General features: G+C 40.9%; 1 protein-coding gene across 3 annotated transcripts in view; it reads right to left on the bottom strand.

Moving 5' to 3' along the window:
- Positions 1 to 18994, bottom strand: part of dlec1 (DLEC1 cilia and flagella associated protein) — a 124769-nt gene that overhangs the window by 4769 nt on the left and 101006 nt on the right. For all 3 annotated transcript variants that reach the window (XM_039753705.1, XM_039753707.1, XM_039753706.1), the window contains exons 33-39: positions 16178 to 16297; positions 15845 to 15936; positions 15335 to 15422; positions 13956 to 14147; positions 11172 to 11333; positions 5936 to 6089; positions 1236 to 1350 (exon numbers count right to left, since the gene is read on the bottom strand). In XM_039753705.1, the coding sequence (XP_039609639.1) occupies positions 1236 to 1350; positions 5936 to 6089; positions 11172 to 11333; positions 13956 to 14147; positions 15335 to 15422; positions 15845 to 15936; positions 16178 to 16297 (923 nt within the window). The remainder of the gene's footprint in view (positions 1 to 1235; positions 1351 to 5935; positions 6090 to 11171; positions 11334 to 13955; positions 14148 to 15334; positions 15423 to 15844; positions 15937 to 16177; positions 16298 to 18994) is intronic.

Genomic DNA, 18994 nt, shown 5'->3' with positions numbered 1-18994 from the left:
AGCCTCCGAACTCCCGAAGTCTAAATTCATGCAAACTGTAGGCCTGCCGAATATGTAATATCATCATGGATTGGATTGGACTTGCCTGGCGATGGTGCACACATATCACTGGAACTGTGAATTATTAACGCAATGAACTGTGCAAGTGATCTAAGTTATTCAATTTGTTTTTAAAGCTATACGCCTCTGAGTGGGTCACCCAAACTCATAGGCTCTTGTGCTTTGCACAATCTGCACAATCCATTGCTACACCACAGATCACAAGAATAAGATGATCAAGCATTATTTGTGTTCAGTTAAATAGTTAATCTCATACTCACCACAAACGCACATTAGATGGAATTACTTTTAGGTTGGAAATTAGGACGCACTCCTTTATAGAAAGAGAAGTGAAAATCTCATGTACTTGAAAAATAAAATTTGACAAGTTTTGAAAAGTCTTAAAAAGTCCCAAAAGTTTTCAAGTTTTATACCTGACCCAAGAAATCATCTCTACATGGAATTTAAAAGTTGCCAACTGATAAACTGAGCTTAGCGATGGTAGCAGAGATTGAAGCAAGGAGATTTCAACAAGAGGTGGCACGGTGGCGCAGTTGTAGAGCTGCTGCCTTGCAGTTAGGAGACCCGGGTTCACTTCCTGGGTCCTCTCTGTGCGGAGTTTGCATGTTCTCCCCGTGTCTGCGTGGGTTTCCTCCTGGTCCTCTGCTTGCCTCCCACAGTCCAAAGACATGCAGGTTAGGTGCACTGGTGATCCTAAATGGTCCCTAGTGTGTGTGTGTGTGTGTGTGTGTACCCTGCGGTTGGCTGGCATCCTGCCCAGGGTTTGTTTCCTGCCTTACGCCCTGTGTTGGCTCCTGTGACCCTGTGTTAGGATATAGCGGGCTGGATAATGGATGGATGGATTTCCACAAGTACGTGATTCACTATTTAAATGAAATAATCTGCTAAAGAGATTTTATCAGTGCTTTTGAGGTGTATTACACATCCTTTAGTCTGGGGATGCTATCGCTTGCTCATCTTTTACAATTACTGTGTTCTTTTTTTTTTTAAGCAGTAGCAGATTATAGTAGAATCCACACACGGTTCAATGTTCCATAATTTGTATTAATTTTTTTCACAACAAATGCTATCCAGTTTTTGGTAAGACGTAGTATAGACATAATATCTTGTGGTCACAGTTAAGCAATGTTGATAGTACAGTTTTATGCAGTCACATGCTAAAAGTATGGACATACCTCGGAGTAAAGCTGACTTGCAGGGTCTCTCGACTTGTAGAAATGTGAGTCGGTATGGCTTCTAGAGTCCCGTTGATAGGAGAAATTGAAAAGACACCATCCTTCTCAGAATGCTCTGGGGTGTCATGTGGAAGAAATCAATGAAAATTAAAACAGAAAGTACCCGTGACACACTTGACTGAGGAATGTGGCAGTAGAGATTTTAACATATTTTATACAGTATGTACATTACATGCTGTATATGTTCCGCTTTTGAAACTTTGAGTGAATTTAAGTATTTATAACAATTATGTATTTTCCTACAACTTAGGAGGGTACCTTTTAGTAAAACTGTGGGTAGATGTAACCAAAGTGACCAGGATTATTGGGTTTAAGTAGGCTATGAAGAGGGATACACTAAAGATTCAAGCAATGATGGTGTCAAGTAACATCTCAAATACAGTGGCGTGTCCTGGAGGTTGTCAACCATCATAATAATGCAAAATATTAGTACAACAGCTGAGCAATTCAAGTCATATCAGACAAACAGATGCATTTGCACAGAAATAAAAAAGAAGGAGCCCCATATTCTTTTGAAAACGATCTATCCAATTTTTAGGTCTGTATTTTCTATAAAGCATCAGAATAATTAAACAATCTTGACAAGACCAGGCCATTTAGACCAGCTAAGTCCTATTCAGTTATTTCTCCAGGATGGCATCAAGTTGAGCTTTAAACATCTTCAATGTCCTACTGCCTACCACTCTACTTGGTAACGTATTCTGTATGTGTCCGATTCTCTGTGTGATGAAAAAAATGTCCTGTTTGTGCAAAATTTACCCTCAACAAGTTCCCATCTGTGCCCCCATGTTCTTGTTAAAAACACTTATTTTGTACAGATATAGAAGATACTTTGGCAACAGTGACTACAAGGCGGACACAAGCGAATGGTGTGAGATCGGTTTATCACAGGGCGTCACAGAGAAGACACTGAGATCGAATGGGGGTATCCGTGGACCACACAAGCTACTTGAATATAAGCCAAAACACCCGATGACCCCAGGTAACATCACAGATGATGTATTTATAAGGTGTGTACTAAACCAGTGAAGAAAATCATTACTGAGAGTGGCAACTGGGTGACATACCAACAAAATTATCATTTATAGCAAGGGTCAAAACACTAAGTATCTGAGATTGTCAAACTAAGCTCAAAGTCAAAACTGAGCTAAGGTTTTTGCCCAATAAATTGATTCTTCTTTCATAGTATTTCATATAAACAAAGTTTGGACTCCCTTTAACCTTCTGCACGGTCTCAACATGGCCAGCCTCGATGATGTTACATGCCGCATGGCTTTCAGCTCATATTGCTTAACAGCACTTAGCATCATAGCAATCAGTAAACCAAAGGACAGTGATTTTGATGTGAATACTAAAAATGGTAAAATAAACAAAAATCATAATAGCACAAGACACAAAAATTTTTTTTTGAATGCTCACACAAAGCAGGTGACACCATGGACAGACCACCATACATCCACACTCCTTTATTTATATGGAGAAGGGACTCAAACTCCGTTCTAGTTTTCTAAGTCTGGCTTAGTGGCACCCTGTCTACAGTCATAGATATTAAGAGTGGTGTTTGTTTTACTCCATCAATATCAAAGGGATGTTTATTAAAAAGTGTTTAACAGTAAATTCATGCAGTACATTTTTTGCTTTACTTTTGTAAACTTTTGTCGGGAGATTACAAGTTTCATTTTTCTTATTCCGCAGCCAGTGAATGGGCGACCATCAGTAGGATTACCTTAATGTGTCTGTGTGTGTTTATTATAAACCAGCTAATGGCATTGTAATATTTATAAAGAAATAAAAGGGGAAGTGGATATTGAGCCACTCTCATTCTGATTTTTCTCAGAGGAGGAAAATATACAGCACTAGTAATTTCTGATGTGGCAGAATGAGAGCAGGGCTGAGCCTTCTAATTAAATGAAGCAGGGATTATATTTTAGTCAAATTATTTTTAAGGAACCAACCCTCCGGGAACAGAGCTTAAGAGGCCTATTTTGGAGAGTGTCCTGGAAACAGGCTTTTAAACTATAACCCGTTATGAATGCATTAGTAACATACTCTCTGGAGTGCACCATTACGTCTCCACTCTGTAAGTTCATCGCACTATACAATACTTTAAAAACCTTCTGTCATAGTTGTGCTTTGCACCCACTCCTCTGAGGTGTACCACTTGCTTAGCACAACACATGAGAGTAGGTGCTGACCAGTGGGAGCCATGGTAGCCCCCCAACGTTAATCAACAGCCAAAAGGTTCATACTGTATGACTGGACAGATATATTATGACAAAAGCCAAAGGTCAAAAACGTGGTTTAAGTATTAAGGTACAAAAACAGAAAACAAAAATAAAATCTAGAGAAGAGCAGAAATGTAAAGGGTTTTCCCAGACAGTTGCACACAGTTCTCAAATCATGATAGTACTTTGGGGAATTCCACTCTACTTTGTACACATGACAATAATGACCCTTTAAACCTATAAGGAAACAGGCAGAGGCAACGGCAAAAGATACATAAAGGGTGTAGTTTGAAATAAGCACCATGAGGAAAGAGGGTAAGGGGCAAAGTCCAAATAATTATATTGGAGTTTTAAACAAGATTTTATTCCCACAAGGTTTTTAGAAACTGGGAGCAAAACCAAATAAGTGGGGAAAAGGTGAAGGGTATATACAGTATATCAGGTGAGGTAATTTGTAGTTTCTTTATGTATTTTTATAATACATTCCTGTTTATCATGGTGCCAGACACTGACAATCTGTTGTACATTTGTCAGACATGCAGATGTTAATTTTCACATTTTGTACACTACTGATACTATTATTATCAATATTATAAGTTTTACATATCTACATCTGGCCTATTATGCTTTGGAGATTTTAGCATGTTTATATCATTGTTTGTTTCTACAAGTGGGCAGAGGAAACAAGTCAAGTTAAGTCAAGTTGGGGAGCATGCACTGGTACAGTGCGTTGCCTCACCCACTACACGATGAAACAACTCAGGATCCCGGTTTGCAACCCCCGAGGCAGACACGCGGTCCAGTCCCACCCTCTGGAAATGACCCTCTATTTACCGCAGCCAGGTGTTACGTGGGCGACCCCTGGGCCTGGTCCAGCCTTTCGGGTCCCCAACAATGAGGATCTTACAAGCCAGATCACCCTTGGGGAAATGCGCCACATGGCCGTGGTGTCATAACTGACGCTCCCTCACAATGCAACTAATGTGCCTCATTCAGGACTCCATGAGCAACTGCTCATTCGACACAAAGTCAAATCAATGGTACCCAAGGATTTTCAGAGGAAACATCAATTATAAATACAAAATGTGAGACACGGTCCTAAAGGAACCGCTGAAAAAGATTTAGTGGCTTATGTTGGCATATTTTCATCGTCAAAGCAATGAGCAGAAACAATAAAAAAGAGCAAGTAAAATGTTCAGTTATATTGTAAAAACTGCTGAACTGCTGTACATCAAGGGACATTATGGTTAATCAATTTAATGCACTAAATAGTATTATGCACAGTTCTGGCCACCATGCTACAAGAAAGACATAGCAGCACTTGAAGTTGAGCAAAGGAGTGCAACAAAGTACTTAAGGAAACGTCTTACTCTGACAGACTCAGAGAATAAAACCTGTTTAGTCTCATGAAGAAGAGACTGTGTGGAGACCTAATCTAAGACTTCAGAATTCCTAAGGTAGATAAAGCTGAATTGTTTTAAATAAATGGCAAATCATGTCCTCTAGGACACCAGTGGAAATTAAAGAGAAGTGCATTTAGGACTAAAGCCAGGAAGCACTTGTTTATGTCACCAGTTGTGGGAATCTGTAGCAAACTACAAGACGTATACTTGAAGCAAAAACCTTGACAACTTTTAGTATCTGGATGAGATATTGGGACAGGTTAGTTATTAGCTAAACAAAATGAGTCTCATGGACTAAAATGCCACGTCTCTTTTATAAGATTTCTTATGTACTATTTATTTATAGTATCCTTATGATAATGATAATGATGATGATGCCATCTTGACACCATTTTGAATGTTTTTTTTTTCTTGCCAATATGTAGTGTTTTCTGATGCCATCAGCCATGTCGCTTATGTCTATGATGCCTGGTGCAGGTCATGTGGACATGGTTTGGGATTTCATTGCATGAAGCATGCAGCCTTAAATTATTTAAACATTGGGTTTGAGACAAAACAAAGAAAGTTGACATTAATTAGGAGAATGAAATTCAATACAGTTTCAGGATTTTTGCTTTGATTAATTTTGACTGTTATTACTAGTTTGCTGTTTTGCTTTAAATGTTTGATATGGTAGCATCTGTTTTTTTTTTACCCTATTCTGTTTGAAGACAACATAGTAGCATGCTCATTTTTGTTGGCTTCATTTCCTTGTTAAATTCCATCCTTTTTTCTAAAAAACATAACTCCCGTGACCTATTTATTCTGTTGAGATATCATAATTATTACAAAGCAGTTCAGATTTAACATAGCCTGTCATTACATTCAGTCCTCCCCGCCCCACTTGACCTATCTTACATGTCTTTTCCCATCATTAAGATCAATACACAAAAGTCAAGTTATCTATTCAGTAAATATAACCACATTAAAGTTTTAGTCCTTTATGTGTCATAACATTTTTAAGCCATATTACCTAAAATAGCTGTCCAGTAACTGTTAGATCTGCCTCTGTTTGACAGAAAGACATCCAGCATTTTGATTTGTCCCACGAAGCAAATTCCAAAGTCAATTTTCTGAGAAGAAATGTGGAGTGTGGGCAATGCCAGGTGTGCACACAGAGGTATAAACTGCAGAAGAGAAAACCACAATAATCAGCCTCGACTCTCCTCATTTGTGTTCATTATGCTACAGATGATCTTACATTTAAAAAAGAATAATTTGCTGCAAAATATTCACTGTAAACTACAAAAGATTTATGCAGTATATATATATATATATAGACACACACACACACACACTGTGGCGGGTGGCTGGGGGCTGTGCCCAGCTGGGATGCTGAGAAGGACCAAAAAAGGGACTATGCCTCCCCCGGACCACGAGAGGGCAGCAGTCCTGGTTTGTATGGGGGGCCACGGGAACTGAGCTTAGAAGCTCAACCCTATAGGGGCCCGTGGTCACCGCCAGGGGGCGCCCGGAATACCGTGAAGCCCTGGACATCAGCACTTATGCTTCCGGGTGCTCATGCGGCACTTCTGCCACACCAGGAGGCACCTGGAGCACGTCCAGGTGGCCATAAAAGAGGCCGCCTCCCTCCGGTCATAAGCTGGAGTCAGGTGGAAGAGGACGAAGCTCGGAGGAGAGGAGTGGAGGCAGCGAAGACAGAACTTTGGAGAAGCCCGGACTTGAGGGTGTGTGGTGCAGGGGCACTGGGTTGTGTGCGGGACTGATTATTTGTAAATAGTGTAAATAAACATGTTGTGGGTTTTGAACCATTGGAGTCTGCCTGTCTGTGCCGAGGCTGATCTTCCACAACATACACACACGTCACTTTATTAGGTACACCTGTTCAACTGGTTGTTAATGCAAATATCTAATTAGCCAATTACATGGCAGCAATTCAATGCATTTAGACCTATTGACATTGTCAAGACCACCTGCTAAAGTTCAAACCAAGCATCAGAATGGGGAAGAAAGGTGATTTAAGTGTGTTTGGTTGTTGGTGCCAGATGGGCTTGTCTGAGCATTTCAGAAACTGCTGATCTACTGGGATTTTCACACACAACCATCTCTAGGGTTTACAGAGAGTGGTCTGAAAAAGGGAAAATATCCAGTGTGTGTCAGTTCTCTGGGCGAAAATGCCTTGTTGATGCCAGAGGTCTGAGGAGAATGGCCAGCCTGGTTTAAGATGATAGAAGGGCAACAGTAACTCAAATAACCACTACTTACAACTGAGGTATGCAAAATGACATCTCTGACTACACAACAGCAGGAGACAACAGCGAGTGACACTCCTCTCAGCTGCGGACAGGCAACTGAGGCTACAATTCACACGGGCTCACCAAAATTACAGAACAGCAGATTGGAAAAACATTGCCTGGTCTGATGAGTCTTGTTACTGCTGAGACATTCAGATGGTAGGGTCAGAATTTGGTGACATTGACATGAAAGAATGGATCTATCCTGCCTTGTATCAACTGCTGGTGGTGGTGTAATGGTGTGGGGATATTTTATTAGCACACTTTGGGCTCCTTAGTACCAAGTGAGCATCATTTAAATGCCACGGCCTACCTGAGTATTGGTGCTAATCATATCCATCCTTTTATGACCGCGGTGTACCCATCTTCTGATGGTTACTTCCATTAGGGTAACTCACCACATCACATCACAGAACTCAAATCATATCATACTGATTTCTAAACATGAAAATGAGTTCACGGTACTCAAATGGCCCCCACAGTCACCAGATCTCAATCTAATAGAACACCTTTGGGTGGAACAGGAGATTTGCATCATGACTGTACAGCCGACAAATCTACAGCAACTGCGTGATGCTGTCATATCATATTAATATGGACCAAAATCCCTGGGGAATGTTTCCAGCATATATATATATATATATATATATATATAGTGGCGGAAAGCCAGGTCCCATGCCCGGGGGGGGCAATCATGGGCAGCTCAGTACCTCCCCCGGGACGCTTGGTGGCAGCCTCCCTGGCGGACGGTGATCCCCCAGCCTGTCACATGGCTCCATGGGGGCTGGAGTCCTCCACAGCCTGGTTGGGGGCTCGGATGGCCGCTAGGGGGAGCTGCATGGAATCAGCAGCCTGGCTGGACGATTCTTCAGCCCCACCCGGAGGTGCAATCAAGACCAGGTGGTCAAGCACCTGGAACACTTCCAGGTGGGTTATAAAAAAGGCCAGCCACCACCACTCAGAGAGCCAGAGTCGGGAGGAGGAGGAGGAGGAGTGGTGGTAAAGAAGAAGAGAGTGTTGTGGTGTAACTGTGCTTTTGGGACTGTGTTGGGCTGTGTGGCACGGGGAAGAAGTGTCCCACAGCTGAAGAATTAATAAAGCCTTTGTGTTAATTTTGTACGTGCCTCTGCGTCAGTCTGTGCCAGGTCGGGCACTAATATAGCGCCTTATTACAATATATATACAGTATATACTGTGTATATATATATATATATATAGTGCATACGGAAAGTATTCACAGCGCATCACTTTTTCCACATTTTGTTATGTTACGGCCTTATTCCAAAATGGATTATGCCAAAAATCTCAAACTTTTTTCACGTGACACGTGTTTCGCCCTTATTTTCGGATCATTCAAGTGTGTACGCCTAATGATCCCAAAATTAGGGCGAAACACGTGTCGTGTACTCTTTGCATTATTTGACAGTAAACTATTCAACCATATATATTGTGAGAAGCAGCCCGGACACAGACAGACGGACATCGTAACATCACCCAACACACATTTATTATTTACAATATGTACAAGGTTCAACGCACAAACTCAGTGCCTCCAGCACCAATCCCCCAAAGTCCAGGCCTCTCTTCCAGTGCCTCTTTCCTTCAGGCTGCTTCTACTCCTCTCCAACACAAGTCTCGTCCACTTCCACCCAACTCCAGTCTATCTCTGAAGGGAGGTGGCCCCTTTAAATAAGCACCCGGATGTGCTCCTGGTGCTTCCCGACACTCCTCCGCCGACACTCCCTTGTGGCGGAAGTGCCGGCTGTATCCCCGGCAGCACTCCGGGTGTCCCTGATCCTCTTCCCCCCAGCACTTCCTGGTGTGGCGGAAGTGCTGAGGTCCAGGGCTCTCTAGGCACTGGGGCGCGCCCTAACGGTGACCACAGGCCCCTACAGGGTTGAGCTTCCCAGCTCTGTACCCGTGGCATTCGAAGCAACCAGGGCAGTCACCCCCTCATGGTCTGGAGGAGGCACAAGCCCTCCACTGGTTCTCGTGGGCGTCCCGGCTGGGTACCACCCCCATCCGGGTACCACAATACAGTAATCCCTCCTCGATCGCGGGGGTTGCGATACAGAACCCCCCGCGATAGATGAAAATCCACGAAATAGAAACCATATGTTTGTATGGTGATTTTTATATATTTTAAGCCATTGTAAACTCTCCCACACTGTTAGCATTATTAGAGCCCTCTAGACATGAAATAACACCCTTTAGTCAAAAGTTTAAACTGTGCTCCATGACAAGACAGAGATGACAGTTCTTTCTCACAATTAAAAGAATGCAAATAGATCTTCTCTTCAAAGGACTGTGCGAGTCAGGAGCAGAGAATGTCAGAGAGAGAGAGAGAGAAGCAAACAATCAAAAAATCAATACGTGCTTTTGGGCTTTTAAGTATGCCGAAGCACCACGATAATGCGGCATTTTTTAGAGGAGCGTCCGTATCTTCTAAGCAAACAGCCCCTCTGCTCACACCCCCTCCATCAGGCAGAGAGGGTGAGAGAGAGGCAGAGACAAGCAAACAATCAAGCACCGCGCGGGAAGCATATCTTATATCATTGAGGAGTTTTAGTTAATATGTAATACATGCTCTGATTGGGTAGCTTCTAAGCCATCCGCCAATAGCGTCCCTTGTATGAAATCAACTGGGCAAACAAACTGAGGAAGCATGTAACCTAAATTAAAAGACCCATTGTCCGCAGAAAGTGGCGAACCAGCGAAAAATCTGTGATATATATTTAGATGTGCTTACATTTAAAATCCGCGATAGAATGAAGCAGAGAAAGTCGAAGCACGATATAGCGAGGGATTACTTTATATATATATATATACATATACTGTGTAACTGTAATATATAATTATAGATATATGTATAATTATTGACATATGAGTGCAAAACCCCATTTTCAGAAGCCATTCCTTAAGTGTCCCAAAGGTCAACTTCCTTAGCTTATCCTTAGTCAGTCATGTATAAAAACTAAGTACTAGAGAAACCATTGTAATTGCAGTAGCACCCCTGAAATGTTCCCTTGGGTTACATCATACCTACATTGCTAAACTTCTATTTCGGGTTAAAAAATGGCTAAAATTAGTCGGTTTATTGTTTTGTTTTTTTTTGCAAAATAAAGGTTATTCCTTGTGACAGATTGTCAAGAAACTGAAGATTTCATACAAAGGTGTCTTGAGAGGAGACAGCAAACTGGATATAACCAGGGTAGAAGAGAGAAGAGAAGTTCTGGATACAAAACTGCATAAGGACATCAGATTATGTAGTCTGAGAAACAAATGCCTTTCATAATGTTTGTTCCATAAATACACCGCAAATACGAGTTTTGTCTACAACTGAGAAAACATCGTTCTGGGATGCTGACCATAAAATGTTTTTCTAGTCATCCTCTGTTTAATGTCTGTATTGTTTTGCCCATTTTAATCTTTTGTTTGCCAGTTTCAGATATAGCTTTTTACTTTGAAACACTGACTCTTAGACCAGCATCCTGAAGTCGTCTTTTCTTTGTTGCAGATGACACTGGTGTATGGAGTGCATGAAAAAGAAGCCAGTGGAGGACCAGTAAGGTTGTTGTTTCTCAGACTGCATACTCTGATATGTTTACCCTCTTACATAGTTGTGCTTCTGCGCCTTTCCCTTTTTTTCTGACCTGGTCCAGTTTGCCCTCTTTTCTCAAGACAGCAATAGACACCTTTGTATGAGATCAGCAGTGTTTTTGGCAGTTTGTCTCATGGAATAAAAAACATTTAAAAATCAGACTGACATGATCTTTGAGAGGTTGGGAAGTTATAGCAGGTGCAAAAAAGGCTGTATAAAGTCCTGAACATTTAGCACATTAAGGTTCTCTGGCCACATTAAAGGTTGCTTTTCATTAAGTTGGAAGGCACCTGTTGGCTGGATAGAAGAATTTAGCATTACATTATGTATTTGAAGTAAATGGTTTTTCTCACCTGAGTGCTTTTGTTGCTGTATTCCACAGTAAGCTGCTGCTCAAACTGCAGTTTCCTCTCCCCATTTTCATACTGGATTAGTTGGACTCCAGGAGGGAGCAGATCCTTTGGCTGATTCTGATATGTTAGCAGTGCAAGGGAATTGTGGAACTCAACCTTTACCTAAACCAAAATACACACAACTTTATTGCATTTATCATTTGGTGTTTTTTAAAGATCTCTCAGTTCAGTCATTTAAGACAAAGTATTAATTATCATGTTTTGCAACAACACAATACTATACTGTATATACACTCAGTGGCCATTTTATTGTCTACCTTATCTAGCACCTGGACTCACCACCTTTAGCCTGAATTCTTTGAGGTGTGGATTCAACAAGGTTCTTGAAATACTTCTTAGGAATTTCTAAATGTGCATCACACCGTTCATGCACGTTTTTGCCACATATTCATTCCTTCTATGATTCTGCTACTTCATCTCTTCTATCACACACGTGTGCATTAGAAGGCATTCAGTGGGCTTAACTAAAGTTAAAATAGCAGGTCATGGTTTGACGAAGTGCACTAAGGGGGAGGCATTGGCAAGGAAATACCTTCCCCGGGATGCTAGAGGGCAGCTCACCTGGGTGGCTGTGGCACCATGGATTCTCATATTGTGTGCTGGGAGTTGGAGTTTGGCACATCCCTGTTGGGTTCCATGGGGGAGCTGCAGAGCCCTTTATTGGGTCCGATTAATTAAGCCAGCTGGAAAACTCCCAGGGCCATCATAAAAAGAGCCGCCTCACTCCATTCAGGGAGCCAGAGTTGGGTGGAAGAAGGACGAAGCTTGCAAAGGAGAAGTGGAGGTGGAAGGACTGGGAATTGGCAGCTGAAGGAAGGACTATGTTGTGGTGCTTTATGTACTGTGCTGTGGGGAGTAGAGAAAGCCGCTCCTCAGCTATGAATAAAATGTGTGTGCTGGACTGGAACTTGTGTCTGTCTATCTGTGTCGGGTTAGGGTGGCTGTACGCGCCCCGGCGGTCCACACAGTCAAGGCTGATATCTAACATTGGCCCTACTAAATCAGTATATTCAGGTACATGATAAATGGTTTTAAAACTACCACCACTGGGCACATCGTCTGACTTTCTTGCGGATGGTAACGACTTTTGCTTCAGTTCCATGCCTTCCTGCTCCACTCTCATCTGCTTGTTGTAGTCACCCCTTTCTCACTCTCCCTCTCATATGCAACACCTCTTCAGCCTCAGTCTGTCTCCAAGTCAAGCCGCTCACAGTCACTGTGCAGGACTCTCTTCTAAACGCACTTTGATGTCAACTTGGAGAGCCAGTGACTGACCAAGGCAGTGACTCGTGCATTAGTGTGGACAGGCAGCTTGCTCTCAATCAAGCTTCATGCTTGAGGGGCTGTTATAGTACACTGGCTAAAATCTGGGACATTGAATTGCAAATCCAGCAATGTTGCATTTGAATCTTATTATTTTTTGCATAAATGTCTTTAGTAAAACATTAAGCTAATATGTTACTGTCAGATTCAAGCAGACTTCTGTTAAATTTGAGTTGTAGTTCTTAAAGGCGCTATATAAATAAAATGTATTATTATTTATTATTAAAACACATACCACTGATCCAGACAACCAGAGAAAACTCTTTTGCTGGTAAAATATGTACTTTGTTTGGTAAAGTAAATAAAAGTAAACTGAATTAGATAGATAGATAGATACTTTATTAATCCCAAGGGGAAATTCACATTCTCCAGCGTCAGCATACTGATAAAAAACAATGTTAAATTAAAGAGTGCTAAAAATGAAGGTATAACAGACAGACAATAATTTGTATAATATTAACGTTTACCCCCCCCCGGGTGGAACTGAAGAGTCGCATAGTGTGGGGTCTCCTCAGTCTGTCAGTGGAGCAGGACGGTGACAGCAGTCTGTCTGAAGCTGCTCCTCTGTCTGGAGATGATCCTGTTCAGTGGATGCTGTGGACTCTCCATGATTGACAGGAGCCTGCTCAGCACCCATTGCTCTGCCACAGATGTTAAACTGTCCAGTGCTATGTCTACAATACAGCCTGCCTTCCTCACCAGTTTGTCCAGGTGTGAGGCGTCCTTCTTCTTTATGCTGCCTCCACAGCACACCACCGCATAGAAGAGGGCACTCGCCACAACCATCTGATAGAACATCTGCAGCATCTTATTGCAGATGTTGAAGGACGCCAGTCTTCTAAGGAAGTATAGTCGGCTCTGTCCTCTTTTGCACAGAGCATCAGTATTGGCAGTCCAGTCCAATTTATCATCCAGCTGCACTCCCAGGTATTTATAGGTCTGCACCCTCTGCACAGTCACCTCTGATAATCACGGGGTCCATGAGGGGCCTGGGCCTCCTAAAATGCACCACCAGCTCCTTGGTCTTGCTGGTGTTCAGTTGTAGGTGGTTTGAGTCGCACCATTTAACAAAGTCTTTGATTAGGTTCCTATACTCCTCCTCCTGCCCACCCCTGATGCAGCCCACGATAGCAGTGTTGTCTGCAAACTTTGAATATCAATTAATATTTTAATATTAAATCGATCATTACTGTTAATGATATGTTTACTAATATGAGTGACAGTCTTTTCTCACTTTATACATGCTGAAATACAAATTTTGCAATCAGATTGTTGTTGGTTTTCCTGTATTTTCCACTAGTTTTTTTTTTTTTTGACATTGTTGTGTTGCCATTTATTCATTTTTAAACAATGGAAAGTTTACATTTATATAAATATTAAGTGTAAGGGTATATCGCTGACCTGCATATTGTGCGAGGGTTCAAGGAGCAGAAGTTTGCCCTCTTCTCTTTCACTCTGCGACGTTTTCATGCTTCCTTTTGGATTCATTTGGGCAATGCTGAAAGGGCCAGGGGCTAAGAGCCGGAAAAACAGGGGCGTCGTGGTGGAGTTCTTTAGCTTCAGATTGCGTGTAGATATGGACTCTGTTAGAATCTGGAAATGCAGAGAGAATTATACTGAGATGACAGCTGAAACAATGTCTTAGGAAAGGTTATACCAATTATATGGATTTACTTTAGGCCAACATATTAATACAGCTACTTTAAAGTATTACTCCTTTCATTTAAAGCATGATAAATATTAGATGGTAATAGGTAAAAAGACAGAAAGGAAATATTGTACAGCATCTATTTTTGATAATTGTATAATTTTAAGTGCTTAGAAAAAACAGTCATATTTACACTTTAAGCAAACTTTCCCATTGTCATAAATTCTTATCATTAGCTACTTGGAAAATACATACAGATTGTCAGTACATCAAAAACAACAATGGATACGTACTACTTCAAAACGGGTGCTTTGCAGGCTTGCAATGTTCAATAGGCTCACACATGAAGACATTTCAGCAATAAACAGACTAAAATGTCCAGATGGGTGTGCAAGACAGTAGTGATGGCACCTGAAGTGAGCAGACTCACGTCTAGGATTTGTCTTTATTGACTTTATAATGTCTGATTACTAGTTAGCTTGAAGGATACCACTGAAGCCACTGTCTCTATTTATTCCTAGGATTCTGGTTTTATTTATTTACTTATTTATTATGTGTTTTGTTTTTTTTGTCTATGTTCACTGTCTGTGGGGGCGCATGCAAACAAGCATTTCATTGTACATGGTACTTGTGCACATGACAATAAAGAATTGAATTGAATTGAAAAGACCTATTTAAAGTCAAAAACAGTGTACACAAATACTATAACCTTATGAAGTAAACCATATTTCATTTGCCTTAGCTTTAATTACAGGGACTGTTTTATAATTTATTCATTCATTCATTTTCTGAAGTAACTTCTTCCTTTGTACAGTCCAAAGGAAGTCAAGGCTCTCCTGGCATCAACAAGGGATGGATTGCCAGTCTATCATGGAGACACACACAGGGCCAGTTTAGTGTCACCATGTAGCCTGTCATACTTTGCAATGTTAGGAAACCCGAGTGCTACGAGAAAACCTACATAAAAACGGGGAGAATGTGCCGCTGATTAGCACCAATTACTTGCCACCCCAGCTCTGGTTACTTTATAAAATAACTGAATAGAAAAACAAATAGGAAATATGATCCTTTAGTGACCTAAATGACAGACACAAAAATGAAATCTTATTTTAATACTGAATGTATATATTACTTTTGTGTGTGGCTCCTTTGGTATTAAATCACTGGCAGCCACAAAAAACATGACTGCTCCCTCTTCATCTTCAATTTCTGCCGTCAACCTGCAATCAAAGGGATGGCATTAGCACCGGAGACGCACAAGTTATAATACAGGAGAACAGGGCTGTCAGACAATGACTTGACATGGTGATCTTCTCCTTCTTGGTGTTTATAGCTACTAACGTCATAGAACAACAACAAATGAATGAATGAAGGGAAATACATGGCAGAAATAAGAATGCTCTATTTTTTTATTTCTTTCAAAATGTAAAAGTTCAGTTTGAAATAAGTACCAGCTCATTAAAAAGCAATATAAAGTGGTTAGTACAATAAAGATAATTTATAACAGATTGTCAAAAGCATTTATTTGGTGATTTTGACTTTGTTACAGAATTTTAATGACTTAAAACTACAGGTAGCTTTCAGCTACTAATTAATAGAAACTACAGGACTAAATGCTAAACTGAATATGTCTGTAACTCACAATGAGGGTTTGACAGATCCGTTCAGGTCCAATCTCAGGGGTTCTAGATCGTATCCTTGAACTCGTTGGACTTTCTCGGGGACACAGCACACCTGTATTGACGAAACTTGTGTTTTATTTTACAACTTGCAATTATTGCATCCATTCTTCACTGAGCCTGCTTAAATCAGCTCTGGGCAAGGTTTCATTCATTAATTCAATAAACTGAATCCATTAATAGCAAGAACTGGCTTGTAATTAAAATATTGGTGTTGAACACCCGCAGCCACCACAGCTCTCAAGGATTTGGGTTTGACTTGACACCTGAGGTCAAAAGGAATGCATGTGAATTACCTTTCTCTCCAAACTCATGAAGCCCAAAGCATATCCCACACACTCAACTTTATTTACTTCCGCCAAGGTCAAAGGAGTGAACGAAACATGAACGGTAGCATTGCCATTTGCTGGAACAACCTTAAAAAATGGGAAATAAGATTTATGGGTTAATTATTGTTACATATACAGAGTAAAGTGACATGTGCTAATCAACACGCAACACATCAATAATCTCTGGCGGCATGATTAAGGAGTATAACAACTCTACTTGGAAACATCTGTCTTCCTTTCCTTAAATAATTATCATTAACAATGAAAGACTTGAACAAACATGACATTTCAAAAGAAATAAGAAGGCAAATCAAATAAAGTGGGATGCAAAAGTTTGGGCAACCTTGTTAATAGTCATTATTTTCCTGTATAAATCGTTGGTTGTTACGATAAAAAATGTCAGTTAAATATATCATATAGGAGACACACACAGTGATATTTGAGAAGTGAAATGAAGTTTATTGGATTTACAGAAAGTGTGCAATAATTGTTCAAACAAAATCAGGCAGGTGCATAAATTTGGGCACCGTTGTCATTTTATTGATTCCAAAACTTTTAGAACTAATTATTGGAACTCAAATTGGCTTGATAAGCTCAGTGACCCCTGACCTACTTACACAGGTGAATCCTATAATGAGAAAGAGTATTTAAGGGGGTCAATTGTAAGTTTCCCTCCTCCTTTAATTTTCTCTGAAGAGTAGCAACATGGGGGTCACAAAACAACTCTCAAATGACCTGAAGACAAAGATTGTTCACCATCATGGTTTAGGGAAGGATACAGAAAGCTGTCCCAGAGATTTAAGCTGTCTGTTTCCACAGTTAGGAACATATTGAGGAAATGGAAGACCACAGGCTCAGTTCAAGTTAAGGCTCGAAGTGGCAGACCAAGAAAGATTTCGGATAGACAGAAGCAACGAATGGTGAGAACAGTCAGAGTCAACCCACAGACCAGCACCAAGACCTACAACATCATCTTGCAGCAGATGGAGTCACTGTGCATCGTTCAACCATTCGCACTTTACACAAGGAGATGCTGTATGCGAGAGTGATGCAGAGGAAGCCTTTTCTCCACCCACAGCACAAACAGAGCCGCTTGAGGTCTGCTCAAGCACATTTGGACAAGCCAGCTTCATTTTGGAATAAGGTGCTGTGGACTGATGAAACTAAAATTGAGTTATTTGGGCATAACAAGGGGCGTTATGCATGGAGGAAAAAGAACACAGCATTCCAAAAAAACACCTGCTACCTACAGTAAAATATGGTGGTGGTTCCATCATGCTGTGGGGCTGTGTGGCCAGTGCAGGGACTGGGAATCTTGTCAAAGTTGAGGGACGCATGGATTCCACTCAGTATCAGCAGATTCTGGAGACCAATGTCCAGGAATCAGTGACAAAGCTGAAGCTGCGCCAGGGCTGGATCTTTCAACAAGACAACGACCCGAAACACTGCTCAAAATCCACTAAGGCATTCATGCAGAGGAACAAGTACAACGTTCTGGAATGGCCATCTCAGTCCCCAGACCTGAATATAATTGAAAATCTGTGGTGTGAGTTAAAGAGAGCTGTCCATGCTTGGAAGCCATCAAACCTGAATGAACTAGAGATGTTTTGTAAAGAGGAATGGTCCAAAATACCTTCAACCACAATCCAGACTCTCATTGGAACCTACAGGAAGCGTTTAGAGGCTGTAATTTCTGCAAAAGGCGGATCTACTAAATATTGATTTCATTTCTTTTTTATGGTGCCCAAATTTATGCACCTGCCTGATTTTGTTTGAACAATTAGTGAAACACTTTCTGTAAATCCAATAAACTTCATTTCACTTCTCAAATATCACTGTGTGTCTCCTATATGATATATTTAACTGACATTTTTTATCGTAACAACCAACGATTTATACAGGAAAACTATGACTATTAACAAGGTTGTCCAAACTTTTGCATCCCACTGTAAAACAAACAAGACATAAAAATTAACCACAACTAGCCTAGAGGGCTCATCTTATATCATAATCCTGGGCAGTTTAGTGGGTGCTTTACCTGTTTCAGAACGTTTTCACGTCACTTCTTGTTCTTTCTCCCTAAGCCCCCTGGCTGCTTTGTCTTCTTACTGGTTGAGTCCATGAGCAAATTCAACTCAGTTTGGTTCTGACAGGGAGCATCCCTTAAACCCCGTTCAATTCTTTCTGCAGTCCGGGATAACCCAAGCCACTTCTAGGGCTTTTTCAACAATGCTCCCTATGGTTAATCTGGTTTTCAAAATTCTTCCATATAAAAAGTGAATAACATACTTAGTGGGGGAACCTAGGATCATTTCTGTCATGCAAAGGCTTGTGGGAATCTGAAACAAACTACCAGATCATGTAGCTAAAGTGGAAACTTTTGACAGGATTTAAAATGTATATGGATGATATATTTTAGTAGTTTAGCCATTAACTAACTAAACAAGCTTGATGATCTGAATATTCTCTTATTCTTTGCCAAACATCGTATGCTGTTGTGTTATACCTGAATCCACTGTTTGTGTGAATGGATTGACTGCTGTTCTCCATAACAAGCATCAGGACCACACCAGTTCCACATGGGACCAAATTACTTTCCCATCCTGGTTGCCATGTTTCAGCCAGGTTTTCCCCTGCTGCGTTCAGAAATCTCATTTATGTTATTATGTTCATTGTTATGTTAACTTTGTTGATTACTTAGTTTCTATATGTACAGTAAACATATCTTCTGTGTTTTGTGGATGGTTCCACAAAAGACAGGAATACCTGCTCATTACCACAAGG

This window comes from Polypterus senegalus, chromosome 5 (genome assembly GCF_016835505.1).
Source record: "Polypterus senegalus isolate Bchr_013 chromosome 5, ASM1683550v1, whole genome shotgun sequence".
Lineage (NCBI taxonomy): Eukaryota > Metazoa > Chordata > Cladistia > Polypteriformes > Polypteridae > Polypterus > Polypterus senegalus.
The sequence above is the reverse complement of the archived record's forward strand: the minus strand, read 5'-3'. Positions and strand labels throughout refer to the sequence as shown.